Raw genomic sequence first — 19,824 nt, forward strand, 5'->3', positions numbered from 1 at the left:
AGAAACTTGGGTTTTCATCTTTAGGCTATTGTGAATAATACTGCTATAAACATGGGTGTACAAATATCTCTTTGAGAACTTGTTTTCAATTCTTTTTGGTATATACCCAGAAGTGGAAATTCTAAATCATATAGTAATTCTATTCTTAATTTTTTGAGGCACTGCTTTACTATTTCCATAGCAGTTACAACTATTTTACATTCCCACCAGCACTGCACAAGGGTTCCAATTTCTCCAAATCCTCATCAACATTTTTTTCTTCTGTCTTTTTTGATAACAGCCATCCTAAGAGATGTGAGGTAATATTTCACTGTATCCCTGACTGCTGAAGACAGAGTTACATGTCAGTAGGAGTCTAGCAACATTTGTATGCTTTTTAAAAAATATGGACTATAGCAGTCAATCTTCAGCACTTCTTTTAAAATATACCCTATATAATGTGACATAAAAGAAAATGGAAGAAACACCAAAACTTTTTAAAATGTATAATCTGCAGGTGTTGTCCAATATGGTAGCCATCAGCCTCATGTTGCTACTTAAATATTAAAAGTAAATAAATTCAGTTTCTTAGTTCTACTAGACAAATTTCAAGTGTTTAGTAGCCATTGAAAAAAATCAGGCTTTGGAAAAAAGTCTCGGAGTTCTTTCCTGAATATTTTATAATGCTTTATGAAAGAAAGGTATATGGCTTAAATAAACTCCTTAACAATGGACATGTCATGTTTCTTGGAGCCCAAGCTTATTTTTAATCCCTCACTGATATTTGATAAATTTCCTGCCACATGAGTTCTTGTCACCCAAGACAGAACCCAGAAAATGAAATTTCCAGCCTTCCTTGCTGGGCATTGGAACTTAGGCATTGAAATCTGGTGTCTCCAATCTGATGTCCCTGTAGAAGACTTCATTTTAAAATTGAGTATCCTGAAGAAGGCGGCTCCATGTGGACTCTTATTTAGGTGGCTTTTGGTAGTGACAGTGGATTTCTCAGTGGTTGCAAAATTGAGTCCCTGGTGCAGAAGTGGCATGAGTGGGGAAATGATACAAAATAGCAGTTTTCTTTTTTTTTTTGGCGGAAAAAGAAAGGGTGGCTTTATTCTTTGCCAGGCAAAGAGGGAACACCAAAACAGCAGTTTCCTTCAGGGCTCTGCTGAGTAGCTGCTAGAGCAGTTTTCTCAGCAGGCCAGTTCTGTGGTGTGGTTTTAGCACTGCTCCTAGAAGCTTGGTGTGGAGCTGGCTCTCCAGTCATCTCAAAAATTCTATGAGCCATAAAATACACAGCCTTTAGTAAGTTACTTTTCTGCTTGATCTTAGTCAGCTTCAGCTATTGCAACAATGTGCCCTGAGGGGTACACTGTCATTTCATTATAATGTATTTTCTTCTTTTTCTTAATTTTTCTTTTATTTATGTCATTTTAGCTCATTAAATACACTATTCCTAAACTATATCTGATGAGATTAAAATTGCCTTCGTTTTATCACATTTACCCAGTAACACTTTCTATGATTACACAGGCCAACAGTTCCTGACAAATGGAGGCTTGAACAACAACAACTAGTCTTAATTTGCCTTCCAGGCATAGTCAGAAATGTTTTCTACTTCTGTTACAGCCCATGATGAAACCTGAGACACTGAATCTCTTTTCTCCGTCCTGTTAAATTTCCTTTCAAGAAGGAGTAGTCTGCAGCAGAATTTGACGCTACAGAATGAGGATGTGGAAGTTGACACAGAAGTCAGCCTCTGCTGAATAAACTGAAGAAAAAAGGAACACTACAGATGAACTATATTTATTGCATCATTGGTTTTCTTTATGTACCACTTGGTATGTATAGCTAAATAATATATCACTTAGTTTTGTTTGCTTTGAATTTTCTATAAAAGAAATCAAACTGCTTGCAGTCCTCTGTGATTTAAGATTCTTGTATGTTGATTTGTTTAGCTGTAATTTTTTCTTCTTTACTGAGCATGACATAATATGTAAATATACCACAATTTATTTATCCATTCTCCTACTGATGTGGGTGGTTTCCTTTTTTCCCTGCTATTTCAAATACTGCTGCTACGAACAATGTCATATATATCTCCTAGTATAAATATGTATACATATCTATATGTATATCTCTCTCTATATATATACTTATATATATATATAAGTACAGATAGATATATTTATATCAATCTATTATCTATCTATGTAAAAGTTCTCTACAGCAGGGCATCCCTGGTGGCGCAGTGGTTGGGAGTCTGCCTGCTGATGCAGGGGACATGGGTTCGTGCCCCAGTCTGGGAGGATCCCACATGCCGCGGAGCGGCTGGGCCCGTGAGCCATGGCCGCTGAGCCTGCGCTTCCGGAGCCTGTGCTCCGCAACAGGAGAGGCCACAACAGTGAGAGGCCCGCGTACCGAGAAAAAAAAAAAAAAAGTTCTTTACAGCAGTGGCTTTCAGATTTTTTACCTTAATCATAATATATTTAACCTATGTGTGACATAATGATATTTTCTATTTTATTTCAACTTTAAACAATGCAGACTAAATGGATTTCAATCCACTAAATGGATTTCATACATCGCAAATGGGACAACCCACAACTCGAAAAACATTGCTGTAAGACAGCAGTCCTCAAACATTTTGGCCTCAGTGAACACTTTACACTCTGAAAAAGTACTGAAGACCCCCAAAAGCTTTAGTTTATATGGTTATAGATACAGTTATATCTATCAATATTTACAATAGAAATTAAAATGGAATAAAAATATTTATTAATTTATTTAAAAATAACAGTAAAAAACCTATGTTACAAATGACATTTTCTAAAATTCAAAATAGCTACATTTTTAAAAAAAGTTTAGTTGAAAGGAGAGAAACTATTTTACATTAAATTAAAAACTTTAATGGCTAGCTTAACAGAAGACAGATTCTCATATCTGTTTCTGTATGCAATCTGTGGCTATATGTTGATTTGGCTGAAGTATATGCAGAAAATCTGGCCTCACACAAATGATACATAATTAGAAAAGGGAAGAGTATTTTAACAGTATTTACAGGTAATTGTGGATATCCTTTTTTAATGCCACACCAAAAGTGGACAATTGGTAGTTTCTTAAATGTTAAGCTGTAATGTGGAATCTGAAACCATATCTGTGAACTTTTCATAATCTGTTCCATTAAAATCCATTGGCCTGTCTTGCAATTTATTTATTTTTTTAACATCTTTATTGGAGTATAATTGCTTTACAATGGTGTGTTAGTTTCTGCTTTATAACAAAGTGATCAGAGAGAGATATATATATCTATATATATCTATATCTCCCCATATCTCCTCCCTCTTGTGTCTCCCTCCACCCCTATCTTGCACTTTAAATGGATCTTTTATCCATACTTGATTTTCTAATCACCACGGGTCATTTGGAAAATATTGATTCACTGAGTTAGGAAGATCTTTTCAAATATTGGCACATTTTATCACACACAATATGAAAAGATGACTTTGATATCATTACTCATACCAGGAAAGTCTTTAAAGTATTGGAAAGCTGTCAAGCTCACAGTAGGGGAAACAGCATTTCTAAAAGCCTTAAATCTTCACTTGAAAGTTTACATTTTATTACCGACAATAAACACTATCAGTTGTTTTTCTTAAAGAGTCAGAGTTGCTTCATGTGTTTCTGAAACATTGTTTGCAAATACTCAAGTCTGAATAACCATATTTTGTTAGTCATTTAAGTAAAAATGGTACTACATGAAAAAATTGCTAGTTCAGCTTGCAAACCAAACAACTGTAGTAAGTGCTTTTCTTCAGGATAACCATCATGCTTTGGCAAACACAAGTGCTTTATGAATATTTCCTATTCGTCACATAGAATATTAAAAAGATATGTACCCAAAATTGAGATTCAATAAATTAATATTTAAATTATCTAAATATTTAAATTAAAATTACATAAAATGTAAGAATGGCATGTTTTTATGGTGAGTATAGGGTGGTGAAGAATTCAATGACTATTATATGATTTGGTGCCACTGCCTTGATTCATATTAAGGCATCAGCAATTTTACCCACCATTATTTTTATACTACCACTGTAATGCTGACACAGTGAAAAAGGCAAACAGTATGTCAGTATTATTCAGACCTTCTGAAAGGATCTCAGAGACCATGGACCATACTTTAAGAACCATTGCTCTAGGATTTATACTTGGCAATGGAATTGCTGAACTGTAGGACATGTGTACCTGGCTTTATTATTTTTATCATTTTATTGATTATTTTTAATGCCTCGCCTTTCAACCTGTTTTTCAAACTACGTTTAACAATTAACACTCATACCAGCAGTTCTTTGTTCCACCTACATACCAACAGGTTTGATGGATTTTTTTAAATGGGGTGAATGATGGCTCCCCAAAAGATGTGTCCATGTCTCAACCCCCAAAACCTGTGAATATAATCTTATTTGGAAAAAAGGTCTGCGGATGTAATTAAGTTAAGGATCTCATGATGAGATCATCCTGGATTATCTGGGTAGGCCCTAAATTCAATGACAGGTTTCCTTGTGAGACAAAAGAGAAGGACAGACATGTAAGAGAAGACTGTGTGAGACTTAGTTAAGCAGACACGAGGAATGCCTACAGCATAGCACCAGAAGCTGGAAGAAGGAAGGAAAGAACTGTCTTCTTGACCCTTCAGAGGGAGCACACAGTCCTGCCAAAGCCTTGATTTTGTACTTCTGGCCTCCAGAAGCGAGAGAATAAAAAAAAGTTTTAAGCCACCAAATTTGTGGTAATTTGTTATGGCAGCCCTAGGAAGTGAACACAGGCATGCAATGGTATGTCTTTATGGTTTTTATGCTCTGATTACTAATGAAGTTGAACACCTTTTCATATGTTTACTGACTGGAGTTTCTTATTTGTGAACCATTTGCTCTTTTGCCTGTTTTTTTTAATGTGGTTGTCATTTTATTATTGATTCATAGCAGTTGCTTACATATTCTTATACTATTCCTTTGTCACTCATAGGTATTGCAAATATCTTATTTTGTTTTACTTTCTTTGTATGTATTAATGAACAGAAATTCTTAATTTATTAAAGTGAAATTTATCAATCTTTCCCTTTATGATTTTTGTCTTGCATAACGTTAAAGAAATCTTTCCCTCCCCCTGATGTCATAAAGATATTCTCTTATATTGTCTCTAAAAGTTTTATAGTTTAAATTTCACACTTACACCTTTCTCCCTCCTTGAGATCGATCTTTTTATACTGTCATGTAGGGACCCAACTTTATTTTTACCTCGCACAAAATTTATTGGAGAGTCCCTCCTTTATTCACTAGTCTCCTAAGTTACCTGTGTCAGAAGTCAACTTTCCATATATGCACAGATCTTTTTTGAGCTATTTGTTTCATAATCTATTTGTCTCTGATAACAAATATCATATTGTCTTAATTATTATACTCTTAGAGGTGTTGAAACTGGTAAGTTCCTGCATTTTGTGGTTCTTCTTTAGGAATGTCTCTGCTTTTTGGTCCTTTGCTCTTTCATATAAATTTTATTTTATTTTTATTTATTTTAATAAATTTACTTATTTATTTATTTTTGGCTGCATTGAGTCTTTGTTTCTGCGCACGGGCTTTCTCTAGTTGCAGTGAGTGGGTGCTACTCTTGGTTGCGGTGCGTGGGCTTCAGGAGTTGTGGCTCACGGGCTTAGCTGCTGCAGGCATGTGGGATCTTCCTGGACCAGGGCTCGAACCCGTGTTCCTTACACTGGCAGGCGGATTCTTAACCACTGTACCACCAGGGAAGCCCTCATATAAATTTTAAAATGAGCCTGTCAAACCCTACAAAGGAATCTTGCCAGGTTTCTGATTTAAATTGTCTTGAACCTACCAATAAGTTCAGAGAGAATTAACATCTTTATGACACTGAAGCTATCTGTGAATATGGTAAAGTTCTATTTATTTTGGTCTTCTCTAATAAAATTAGTCTCCTAATAAAAAATTTGGTCTCCTAATAAAATTATAAATTTTTCTCCGTAAAGATCTTCAATACTTATTGTTAAATTTATAAATGGCATCTTTTAATAATTAGATTTTTCTAACCAATTTCTGCTTATCTACAGACATGCAATTGAGTTTTGTTTATGGATTTTATATCCACAACCTTGCTAAACTCACTAATTCTAATAACTGACATGTAAATGCTGGATTTTCTATGTGCATAGCCTTCTCATCTGCTCTTCTCAATAAGATAATGAGTTTTGCTTCTTCCTTTCACTCCGTAAGTGAAAATAAGCATCTTTTTGTCTAATTTCCAAATTCAAAGGGAAAACTTTCTATGTTTTATTATTAAGTATGAAGTCTGCTGCAGGTTTGGTTTTTTGTTTTCATTAATAGATATCCTACACTGGGTAAAGAAAGTCCCCTTCTATTGCTAATTTGATGTGAGATTTATTTGTTTTATTCCAAAGGCTTTTTGGATTTTATCAAGTGATTTTTCTGAATCCACTGAGATATCATGTAATTTTTCTCCTTTAATCTGTTTAAGTAATTCACCACATTATCAATTTTTAGTAGGTGTTAAACCCCACGTGGTCCTAGAACAACCCATTTCCATTTCATAGAATTTACCCATTTCTTCTAAGTTTTCAAGTATATTAGCATAAAGGTATTCACAGTATTCTCTTATCTTTTCAATATCTGTAGCATTCATAGTTGTATCACCTTCTTCACCCTTAATCATTCACCATTTTTTAAAATAATTAAGTAAATCTTTCAGTTACATTAGACTTTTAGTATGTAGTCTGAATAGTTAGTCTTTATTACCTTTCTGTTCTGCTCTCTGGTCCTCCAGTTCTTTCTTAGGAGTTTTAGGTTTTATCAATTCTTTGTCCCAGGCAGCCAAAGCTTGTTTTTCCATTTGACGAATTTCTGCTTCCTCTGCATCTAAACGTCTCTTCCACTCTAGTAGCTCCTCCGCGTGTTGGCGCCTTTGCATTAGTTTTTGCTCTCGCTTTGTCAGAAACCTATGGTTACACCATGAAAAACAGTGAGAGAACAAATCTATAGGCAGAAATCACTTTGAGAGCTTTATTACTCATTACGTTATCAAAAAGTTGTATAAAACAGGACATTCATAGTATTCCTCTGAAAAAAGTTTGAGATAATACAAGCTTTGGTAAGTGATAGTATTCAGCAAGTAAGAGAATTTATTTATTTTACTTGTAATTAATTATTTGGAAATTTAGCAAAGGAAAAACTGTGGGGTAATTTCAGGAAAAAAAATCTTCAGAATATTTGGCTAACCATGACTGATAGTACTTAATGTATTCATTCTTCATAGGTGATTCTTTTTCATAACAGAAGATACAAGGAATTTATTCTGAAGGCTAAGACCAGAAAACACACAAACTCAAAACAACGAAGACCAAAACAACAACAAAAAAAACAACCCCCAAAATCCCAAACAAGCAAGCAAACAAAAAACCTGTTCATGTCCCTTTTTGATTTTTATATTCAAATTCAGTCTGGTTTTGCTTCAGGTATAGTAAGTTTGGTTTTCACTACCTGGGAAATGCAATGTCAGGTGACAGTCTACCTGTTTTTCATGGAGAGAACACTGAGAACCACAGTCAGATGCCTTATGTATAAAACATGACTATTTATTTACTTGAGTAAAAGGATGCACCAAATGCCTCAAACTTCTCAATTTAACCCAATCTCTGGAATTAAACAGCCTAGTATATCTTAGCTCCAAAGGGTTAGGGGACATAACTGATTTAGGAAGTTATTTGAGTAGTTAAAAAGCTACTATTTGCTCTCCTCAAATGTAGACGCCACAGCTAAATGAAAGGTGGGCTGCTCATACTGTAAGTGTTAGATCTGTAGTGGTAGCTAATCAACAAAAATACATTCACATATCCAACAAACACTTAATAAAAAGCACAAGAACTATCACTCCACTTCTTAAACAATCAGCATGTCAAATTAATGTGGAACAAGAAGGTAAAATCTATGGGACATTTGACAAGAGGCCCCTAGGCTGTTAGAAAAAAAAGAAAGAAAAAAAAGCAATAAAAACAAACAAAAAGAGCATGCTCTATCAAAGAGTGCACTGAAAAAGGTGCAAAGTTACCTGACCAACTGGTTGTAGATATACAGCTGGAATTTGGGATGAAGGTTGGGAAAACAGACACTGAGAGAGGCCCAGTGATGAGACGTAAAGACAGAGAAGAAGTAGTGAACAGGAGAGCAGTGTCTACAAAATAAGGAGGAAGATTTTAAAACCAAGAGATCAAGAGGCAGAAAGAATGAAAAAGGGAAAGCATAAGAGCTGAGTGCAGAACTTTTTAATATGCTTCCTCAATAACATTATAAGCTACTCAGTTAAAGCAAGTGTCATACTTTGTGTGACATATGAAACATATACTTTTATAGATCTTACCAAAGATTTCTGAATATACGTGCCTTTCTTCTCAGCTCCTGCTTAACCATCACGTATACTTTCAGGTAAATTTATTTGTTTGTGAGTAAAGTAATGAGAAGTAGAGTGTGAAGCTAAGTAAGTTTTCTCATAAGCTTTAACACAGAGTACAACAATTATGGGCATGAACCTAGCATATCAGCAATTGTATATACATATGTAATTCTCAAAGAGTAGTTTTTATATCTGTACCTTGTCATGTATTTTAAGCTTGAATTTAAATTTAAAAAGCAGTACATTTGCCTTATTTAACCTTACCATTATAATCTAAGCTTGAATATAGTTATATAGTTTAAAAAGTCAATTTATAGTAAAAATACCTTGTTCACATCTACAACATAAAACTTACTGTCAACAGGACCTACTGGAGGTATCTTGCTTTATATTTAACAAAGGCCCACTTAAATAATAATACTGAAATACAATACCCATTCTATAAAAAACCAGGATGCATAATTAAGAATAAACTAAGCTAGTTCCAATAAACACTACCAGTAGTAAAAAAAAAAAAAAAAAAAATCATGCTGTGGACAATTCAATCAATAAGGTTAAAAGTAAGAAGAAATTCCATATGTTAAACTTATAAAAGTAGGAAAAAACCAATTGTTTCTCTCTTTTTTTAATAGTAAATAGACCATTGTATATATGAAAGGATAAATAAGTCTAATAAAAGGTTTGGAAAGGTTAATTCTCTTTGACAGAGCATGCTCCTGTTCACATGCACACAACAATAACCTGTAGATCAAGGCAACATTTATTGCCTTGGAAGGGCAAGGAATAATACCAGTAAGTCAAAGAAGTGAGAAAATCTAGGTATGAATCCAGTCATTCATTTGAATTTTAAAAAAGTATGTAGAATCTTGACTACATGTATATCTTTAGATAACAGATGATTTCAGCATCTGTTTCTCCACATACAACTTAATATTTCACCTTCCCTCTGTTCAGTTACATACTCGCTCTATCTCTTTCTTTCCCTCTCTCCCTCCCTCCCTCTCTCTCTCTATCATATCTGGATTGCCTTGATTTTCTGCACTGAAGTTTTTGTGCAATTTTGCCAAGTTTCAATAAGACACTTCAATCTTCCTTGCCATTCTTTATGAATGTATAATAAACTTATTTTGATGCCAATTATGCAAAAACAAATGTACTTGGAAAAGGTCCAAAAAAATCTATTCATAACATTCAAATATCACCCACCCTCTCAAGTATATAACTGCTAAATGCATGCATGACCTAGTACAAAAAGTAGAACATTGGAAGATGTGAAATAAACTGTAAAAAAAATACATATTAAATTTTTTTGTCCAACCCAATATAGAGGATAATAATTTTCTCTATTAGAACAAATACTAATTATTTACTTTCCATTTACAAAGATTAAGCATATTCAAAAGCTCTAGGTTAGAAATGAACAACAAAAGAAATGGCTAAAAAAAAAAAAAAAAGAAAATCGTTTAAGAGATAGTGTAAGAAAAGTTTAACTTCAAGTTGGAACTTCATCCCAGAAACACACGTTCCTTATTTAATATACATACATTCTAGAATTCAAGTGTCTCTTAAAAGTTGTATAAAATTGAGATAAAAGAAGCAGTAGCACTTCACACTAGAGTTAACAATCCTTCAAGATGCTGCACAAGTAAGAAATAAACAAAATTTGTGAATGATGGAAACATAAATGACTATTAATAGAAAATGTTACTAATACACTTTATGGCTATTATCAAGGCATTCCCCAACAAGGCCTCTGACAGTTACAGAACACTGGACTAGGATGAGACATATGATAGATTTAATCTAGTATGGAAATAATTATGTTCCTATAATGTTTAAGCTTTAGAAATTCAAAAGTAAGTAATACACTTTTAAAGTCAAAATTTTACACTCTAAACTTTAGCTATGCAGCTATTCAACCGTAGTAATCAGGCACTGAGCACCTTGCCAGTTTCAACAAATACTATTTTGAAGGGTCAATTTCTACTGAGATACCTTTAAGTCATCAATGCAGTTATTTAAAAAAACTACAAGGTTGGAAGCAGATGTGCTAACTCAGTTTTCACTTTAGCTGGCTGAAGTCCAGAGAGTAGGGTTCTAGTTCTTCTAGCTCTGCCATTATGCTACCTGACCTGGGACAAGGCACTTAATCTCTGCAGGCCTCAATTTCTTCCTGTAGAACCAAGGGACTATACTAGATGACCTCCCTAAGGACTGACTAGTTCCAACATTTTATGATTCCTTCTTCATTTAAGTACTTCCTCACACTTTTTAAGCAAAATTATGATCTAAATTTTAAATAGAACTTCCAGTTCTAAAATCATTTGATTATGAAAGATGTTAAACAAAATAAAAACTTAATATCTTAAATTATTTTAAAATTCTTTCTGGATCTAAACAATTCTTTAACTCTATACTGTCACAAGTAAAAATGAAAACTAGTGCTTTTAATTATAAAATGGATCAATTCTTTTAAGTACTTAAGCATTTTAAATGATATTCAAAAAGGAAGATAAATGAGCATATGGATAGTACTGACCTAAAAGAAAATACAGTCTATTTTTCCTACAGCAAAATCTATTAAATTGTTTAATAATCTGCATATACTTAAATAAATTAAATAATACAGGTACATCATCCCTAATCTAGGAAGAAAAAAAAAAAAGCACACTATCAGACTATCAGGATTTATTCATCCACTACACTTAGTCTAGAACCTTCTCTAAGAAAACTATATTTCTAATTTAAGGCAATGATACATTGCCTTAAAAAATACATTGTTTAAAATTTTAATAAAAATGTCTTCTTTAATGGAATAGCAAAAGCCTTCACTTGCAAATGCAAAGTATTTAACTCTGAACACTCATCAAGAAAATTTCCTTGATATATATACTCTTTTCAGTAAAAATTTCTTCCTCTTCTGAGCTTCCTTAGCAATAGATTTTTATATACTTCACTAAAGGAACCTGATATTTCTTCTTTTTTCCACCTATACTATAAGCTTTTCAAGGGCAGGGTTTATGTTTGATTCATCTTCTTATCCCTCAGAACCTACTATATTCACACATTTCCCAAAAAATAATTGCTGAGGGAATAAGTATATAATTAATAAATAATACAGAAGAACAAGCTGCTATTAACAAATGAAAGAAAAAAACGCACTGTATCCTATTTTAACACTTAAAGAAGATAAACACCATTCCTTCAGTGTTTCATTTGCTCAGTAAATAATTTTCCTAAAACAGAATTGGCAAATTAACAGGAAGAGTCAACTGTATGTTTTTTTCCCCTGAATATCTGTTTCACAGCTTTATACTGTAAATAATGCCCCTCACAGTAGTAAACAAAACTCAGATTTCATTTACCAATAATTATCAAAAAACTGAGGGCTAGTCAGTCTGTGGCTTTTGCAAACGTATTTTCATTATTACTAACCTCTTTCATAGTTTAAATTTCTTTTGCTCTTAACTATAGAAATGGAAATTATTTCTAAAATGTCAACTCAGTACACAGGTCAAGAAAAGCCATAGAGGGGCTTCCCTGGTGGTGCAGTGGTTAAGAATCTGCTTGCCAATGCAGGGGACACGGGTTCAAGCACTGGTCCGGGAAGATCCCACAAGCCACGGAGCAACTAAGCCCGTGTGCCACAACTTCTGAGCCTGCGCTCTAGAGCCCGCGAGACACAACTACTGAAGCCCACACACCTAGAGCCTGTCCGCCGCAACAAGAGAAGCCTCTGCAACAAGAAGTCCGTGCACTGCAACGAAGAGTAGCCCCCGCTGGTCGCAACTAGAGAAAGCCCGCGCACAGCAACAAAGACCCAACTCAGCCAAAAATAAATAAATAAATTTATTTATTTATTTATTTAAAAAAAAAGAAAAGCCATAGATTAGAAATACAAACTTTAACAAAGGCATTGTTGTCTCAGTGAAACATTAAAGAAGGAAATCTTTCACTGGAGCCAAGAATAGTTTGACCACTTCAGAAAAATATTTATCATAGAATCAAAGTTCAGAGAGTTAACAATAAACAGTAATATATATGAAAAAGTTCCTCCCAAAGTTAGCTAAACTTATTGAGAAGGGTGACTATTTTCTGACAAGTGTTTTATATTAGTAAAATAGTAATCTCTTAGAAGATGGCCTTTTCTAATCTACAAAACAAATAATAGTGCCTAGTAGCAAAGGCTCAAATAATTTTATTAGTTATCTACTGTAGCAAATGACTACAAAATTAACTCACTCTATTGAGCTGACATTCCAACATTGTTGAAAGAGAAGTAACTCTGAAGCTTTGGTAACCTGAATGGTATTCAAAAATTAGTTTTCACATTACAGTGGATCCCTGAACAGTGAGTGGGTTTGAAATGCATAGGTCCACTTACATGTGAATATTTTTCAGTAGCAAATACTGCAGTACTGCATGATCTGTGGTTGGCCGAATCCGCAGATATACAACTACAGATACAGAAGAACCACATACATAGAGGAACCACGATTATGGAGGGCCGACTACGCAAGTTTTAGGCAGATTTTCATCTATGCGGAAGGGCAGCATTGCTAACACAACCCCCACGCTGCTCAAGGACCAACTGCGCTTTGTTCTGGAGATCAAAAAAAATTAACAGTGATCTCCGTTTTTAATGCACTGCTAATTTTGGAAAATACTCCACTTCATCCTCAAATTTCAGCATCATCTTCCAAACATTAAAACTAATTTCTCTGCAACTACTGTCCTTACCCCAGCCCTACCACAAACACAACTGCATTGCTTCAAACAACAAATCAATAAGTCACTGAATGCTTCAAGGCCTTTTCTCAAAAGTTTACTGCAGTAGTTGACAAAGGAAGGTAGAGCAATGATAAAAAAAATTCTAGGTCTTTAGTATTTTGGGCTCTGAGAAAATAAATAACAAAACTTAGAACAAAGTCAATAAATTCAACCTTTAACTTGTTATTTAGGGTTTTTAAAGTTTTAACCAAATCTCAAATAAACACCATATAAACTGACTAATCTCACAAACAGAATAGGATTAGCAGTTCCTTCCATGGATGTGATTAAAATTATTGGAATATTATTCATAGAGACCAGCAATGAAGATTTTACTGGTATAGACAAGCAAGGAATCGATGAAGAAATTTCCCTTGAAGCTGTCCTTCCTCCAACATTTACGATCCAAAGGCATTTAGAGGCAGATATAAAATGCCAAATCAGTTATAAAAATTTATGAGATAGATTATTCTGAATTCAAAGATCCCTGGAGCAATCCAGTATGTCTCACACTGGCTACTGGAAATTTTTATCAGGAAGTAAAAAAGAATTCCTATTTGAATAGTCTTAATTGGTCTATCCCATGGAAATCATACAAAAGGTACACTTACACATTTGTAACTATTCAGTTTTCACCCCCTTATATTTTTTATTTTAAAAATTTCTATTTATTATTTAAACTTATCTTCATAATCAATTTAGGTATTTTTAAGTTAATCAAAGGCCAATTTTAAGTTACTGAAGTGCAATTTCAATTAAGCAATGAAGTGCCAGTGTACAACACTGTACCTATAGAAAGTAAGGTTTGACTTACAACTGCTTGACTGTTCAGAAAATAACTAAATCATAGGTTGATGTCACATATAAACAGAGTATTATTAAATTTGGTGATGGGCAGTATACTGCCAAAGGATATCAAGATACAACTTAAGTTTAATCTGTGGTTCAAATTGCTAACTTAAAATAAAAGAGCAGTCAACAAAAATTTTAATGGACCTCTCTTCTATACTTAAAAAAGGTAGAAAATAGTCCACAAGCAGCTACTTTATAAGCATATTTAATCAAATGTACACGCAAAGGAGTTAACTCTCATGTAAATGTCACTTGGTACGGTCAAAGCTGACACATAATTGAGCTATATCTAAGTAAGAGTAGCTTTCTTTAAAAGAGTCTTCAAAAAATAACGCTTAGAAATGTTTTAGAAGAATGGTAGACTGCCAAATCATTCAACATCCCAGGAGAATTTCAGACTTTCTGGTTTTAATCGAGCAATTCAGACCCACTCACAAGTTTAAAATTTCACTCTTCTACTTGAGTAAGCCTCACAGTTGTCAGAGTCACAGGATGAGATCTCAAGATATACCATTAAATTGCTCCCTCAAGTCAGTGGATATGTCCTCAGATTTCAGAAAAGGTAAAAATTTCACACTTACTCATAACTTTTAATAAAAGAAAGGAGAAAACGCTGTCATGGGTATATGTGCAAATACTACTTTGGTTTTTAAAATAAGAAACCTGTCTCTATTTAAGATCAAGAAAATTTGTTTTATAAATAAGGTCTACAGTTAACTGACTCCTAGGATGACTTAATAACTCTGCTAAAATGCAACTGAATCCATAAAATTTTATGTTGTATCAATCTAATCTAATGAAATACATTAAAAATATTATTTGTTGCTACTACTTTCAGTGTAAATAGGAGATATATTTTTTAAATGAATTACTTTTCATCCATGCGGCTTCTCATTTTCTTCAGTTTCTGCATAATGCTGCTAGTTTCACTGCTGGAGATTGAAATGGGGGAAGGACTGCGGGTCTCCAAGTCAGTTGGAGCAGGACTGGTTGCCTTATTATCCTTTGTATCATCATCACTATGAGAGTCCTGCAAACAATAGGGGGTAGTAAAGTATTATAATTATACTGGAATTTAAGATCTCAAACTGATTTAAACACTGTCATTTCAAAATTAATTTATCTTCAAAACAGTATTTGTAAAATAGCTGAAATTAAGGTATTACTTAAAGGACAAAATTATATCACACAAGTAAAATGTATATACATGTACTTATATAGTCCCTAGATTTGTTGCTTAGGAGCAACAAAACCTGAATAGCAGTGAGCATGCTTAGCACCAGATCTTGATTTCTAAATAACTAGCCTCCTTGGAGAAACAGCTGATTCCAAGGCAGAGGCAGGGAAAGTAAAAGATGACCCTGAAACATCTTGTTCCAGAAAACATGAAAGTGCTCAAAGACTGATGGGTACATGTCAAAAGGACACAGAAACCTGCTTGAAGAGGCTCCTAATGGCCCAATTTGAGAAAAAGTGAGCATCAAAACAAATGATGATAGTAACAGATTATAATGCTGAGTAAAACACGAATCCGTGAGTTCATACTGATATAAATAAAAGAATAAATTTAACTTTGACGAAGAACAGCAATGTATGTAGCTTCAAAATACCTTCATGCAATGCACTTATTAATTACAAAGAGAAAGAGAGTAACTATACAGTGAAGTATGGTAGATGCCACCTTAATCAAGTGTTCGAGTTAACATCATCAGTAATGAGATAAATCAAAATCAGGTGCCACCTGATTGAATGCAGAGAACAACACAGCATCACTTCCGTGATATTCCTGCCAAAGATGCACAACCTGAATCTAATTATGAGGAAAGATCAGACAAACCCAACTTGAGGACCATTCTACAAAATATCTGGCATGTAATCTTCCAAAGTGTGAAGGTCATGAGAGTCAAGAACTTTTCCAGACTGAAAGAGATTAAAGAGATAATGAAAACTAATGTGTCAATATTAATTTGTTGGCAACGTAACTCTCGACTGAGAAAATCAAAGCCCTTTGCACTGTGTTTGAAATTTTCTATAGATCTGAGACTGTTTCAAAATTTAAAGTGTATTTTAAAAATCAAAGCAGTGAATATTAAGAGATTTATTTAACTGTATTGCTATATAGGCTGAGTTTTCCAACACCATATTGACACTTTACAGTATTTCAGAATAGGTCCAAATTTTGTTTTTGTCTGAATATTTCCTTTGAACCTTGTATCATTATATTAGGCATTAGAGAGCTGACAAAAGTATTATGTAAAGAGCAAAAATAATTAATTCCTCCCATTAATTCTGAGGAATATATTTGGATTGAATATATTCCCATTAATTCTGAGGAATATATATTGATATTGGTATTTGGATTGATAAGCAAAAACAAGGCTCTCTGTCCCAACTGTATTTATAAATGGAAAACATTTTTAAACTAATATATGACCTACATGTCCCTTTCAAAACTTGAATATCCCATGAGAGTAAAAAAAAGACTCACTTTACATAAAGGCACATACATAGAACTTTATCCTGGTGCATTACTGTATCACAGTGCTAGAATGATCACACCCACCACATTAGAAGATGAGGTAGAGTTAGTTATTAGCAAGCAACATGAGGCAGAAAACAAATTAATAATAATTTCATGTAATTTACCAATTTATTCTCCCCTGCAGACTTCAACTTCTCCTGAAGTTTTATGGTGGTCTGTCGGATCCTTTCTATCTCCTCCTGCTGTTTAAGAATCAGCTGTCTTTCCTTCCGAGCTGCCTTATTGGCTTCCTGAAGACGTTTAATTTCTGCCTAAAGTTTAAAGAGTTAGGCGAGGGATTGAAATTTGGAGGAGACAAGTCCAAAATAATATTTTAAAAAGAAAATCCAATCATCACATATATCAAAAATAAATACATACAGCATTTCAAGATAAAAATAATACTGAAAAATTTTTAAGCAGTGGAGGAAGAAAAAAGTCACATAACTCCATCACTCTAAAATAATTTAACATGATTCCTTAATTCAATTATAATTACAACAGACTGATAATTTCATATCCCTTTTTAAAACTTAACATACCCCTTTATATTTTTCCATAGTGCCATTTAGTCTTTACATTTATTTGTTTAATAACTGCATATCAAGTAAACTAATTAATGTAATCATTATTCTATTGCTAAACTCCATTCCGAATAGTGCTTTAATGCCTATAAATTGTTTCATACTATGGATTAGTTCTTTAGGAGAGATTCCAAAAAGTAGGACAAACAAGTCAAAGAGAATGAATGATTTTATGGCCCTTAGAATAGTTTCTAAAATTGCTTTAAGAAAAGAATTTTCTCCACATAAAATGCCACCAGAAACATTTAAGACTACATTGCACCAAACTCTCTCCACACAGAATATTACTGTTTTCTTTTGCTAATAGTGGGCAAAAAATGATACACTTCACTGTTAATAATAAAATTTAACAGACTGTCGATTTTTTTCATAAATTTGTTGTAATCTGTTTTCTTGTCAATAAAGTAAGCATAATAAAGATATTAATAACTTGTTACAATTTATTTAAATTTTAAAAAGAGATCTTTTAAACTATCTGAAAATGCAGAAAAGTGCACAATAAACATCTAATTCCAAAATCCCAAATTAACAGTTGTTAATACTGTCATATTTTCTCTTAGTCTTTAATTTCATAAAGAAATAAAAGATTACAGATAACACCAGTCTACAATTCCCTGCTCCAACTCCCTAGAGGTAACCACTATCATGGTATATATCCTTCCATGGTATACATCCTTTTAAAATTCTTCTACAAATATTTGTACTTACCTGCAAAAAAATATATACTGTTTGGTTTGTATGTTTTAAAATATTTTATAAGTTATATCATACATATATTTTTTCAATCTTGCTTTATTTACTAAACATTGCTTTTATATGTCTCCATGTTGATTTGTCCCTAAATGCTGCATAAATTTACACTGGAGGTATACAGATTTCATGTATCTATTACCTCTATGGTTAGATAAGGTTGTTGTCTACTATTACAAACAATACTATAATCAATAGCCTTATACTTTTTGTCTACTTGGGCACGTGTATGAATTCCTCTCAAGCACCAGTTCTCGAAGTATGGTCCAAAGACCCTGAAGCTTCTTCTTCTGGAGACTCTCAGGGTCAAACTATCTTCATAATACTAAGACAAGACATTATTTGCCTTTTCACTCTCATTCTCTCATGAGTGTACAATGGCATTTATTCACATTTTGAAGAAAATAACTATAATTTTCAAAACAAACAAAATTAGTGAAAATAGTATGTAGATGTTTGCACATCTCTTTACTGTCTGGCTTGGTTTTTTTTTTTTTTTGGTTTGGGTTTTTTTTTTTTTTTAATTGAAGCACAGTTGATTTATAATACTGTGTTAGTCTCAGGTGTACAGCAAAGTGATTCAGTTATATACTAATTTTTTTCAGCTTATTTTCCATTACAGGTTATTACAAGATATTGAATATAGTTCCCTATGCTATACAGTAAATCTTTGTTGCTTACCTATTTTATGTATAGTAGTTTGTATCTGTCAATCCCATACTACTAATTTATCCCTCCCCATCTCCGTGGCTTGATTTTTTAAAATACCATGCATTGCTCATTTGGAAAATGTTTAGTTCACTCAGTTATGCAGATCTTCCAAATGTTCACATATTTCATTATGCAATCCCCCCAAATCACATTTATTAATATCACTGTGATCTCGAAAAAACTTCTTTAGTATTAGGTGGTAGACAGAAATTTTTCAAAATTCTGACATTTGCTTGAAAGTTTGAACCTTATCACTGGCAACAAACACTGTCAGTTGCCTTCTTTGAAGTGACAAGCACACTTTGTTCATTTCTGAGAAAATGACTGTCAAATACCCTAGTCTGAACAAACATAGTTTGTCTCTGAATAACTCTTTCAAGTAAAAATGGTATTCCATGAAAAATATCTGGCTAGCTCAGCTTGCAATTCAAACTACACAAATGCTTTCCCATGAGTTAATCACCTTCCTCTGGTATCTAGGAAAAGTGCTTAATTGTGGGCTTCCCATTCCTGTCACGGAGAATATGAAAACAACAAGTACTCAGAGGTCAACACAATAAAATTAATAATTTTTACTACTTAATCAGGACATTCTTTAGTAGAACTAGATTTTTTTTGCTGCAAGTATGTGGCAGTGGAAGATATAATGACTACTAGCAGTTTCGTGCCCCTGCCCTGATCTGTGCTAAGGCACCAGCAGTTTTACCACCATTGTTTTTGCACCATTTAGTGCAAATGTCAACACAAAAAGGGGCAAATTCACATCTCACTATCCTTATGAAAATAGTTTTGATCTCCCTGACCCATGAAAGGGTCTCAGGAATCCCCAGAGCTCTACAGAACACCTTTTGAAAACTGCTACTAGCTTAGGCCTGAGTTTCTAAACCAATTAATGTATAATTTCACCCAATCCAAGCTTAGAAGAAAGAAAAGATTTTTTTCAAGGGGTTCTAAGGGGAAAGTGTTTGCATCTCTCTTAAGAATAAGCCATAAGGTTGTACAAGTAAACTGTTCACTTTAAAATGGTTAATGGTGGGATTTCCCTGGTGGTTCAGTGGGTAGGACTCCGTGCTCCCAATGCAGCGGGCCCGGATTCAATCCCTGGTCAGGGAACTAGATCCCACATGCATGCTACAACTAAGAGCCTGCATGCCGCAACTAAGACCCAACACA

The 19,824-nt window shown here is 33.6% G+C and overlaps 1 protein-coding gene across 3 annotated transcripts in view; it reads right to left on the minus strand.

Moving 5' to 3' along the window:
* Positions 1 to 19,824, minus strand: part of CEP350 (centrosomal protein 350) — a 139,534-nt gene that overhangs the window by 48,523 nt on the left and 71,187 nt on the right. For all 3 annotated transcript variants that reach the window (XM_082834429.1, XM_082834430.1, XM_082834428.1), the window contains exons 26-28: positions 16,732 to 16,878; positions 14,958 to 15,115; positions 6,813 to 7,012 (exon numbers count right to left, since the gene is read on the minus strand). In XM_082834429.1, coding sequence (XP_082690555.1) covers positions 6,813 to 7,012; positions 14,958 to 15,115; positions 16,732 to 16,878 — 505 coding nt within the window. The remainder of the gene's footprint in view (positions 1 to 6,812; positions 7,013 to 14,957; positions 15,116 to 16,731; positions 16,879 to 19,824) is intronic.

The sequence above is a fragment of the Leucopleurus acutus genome, assembly GCF_964270905.1.
Source record: "Leucopleurus acutus genome assembly, chromosome: 2".
NCBI lineage: Eukaryota > Metazoa > Chordata > Mammalia > Artiodactyla > Delphinidae > Leucopleurus > Leucopleurus acutus.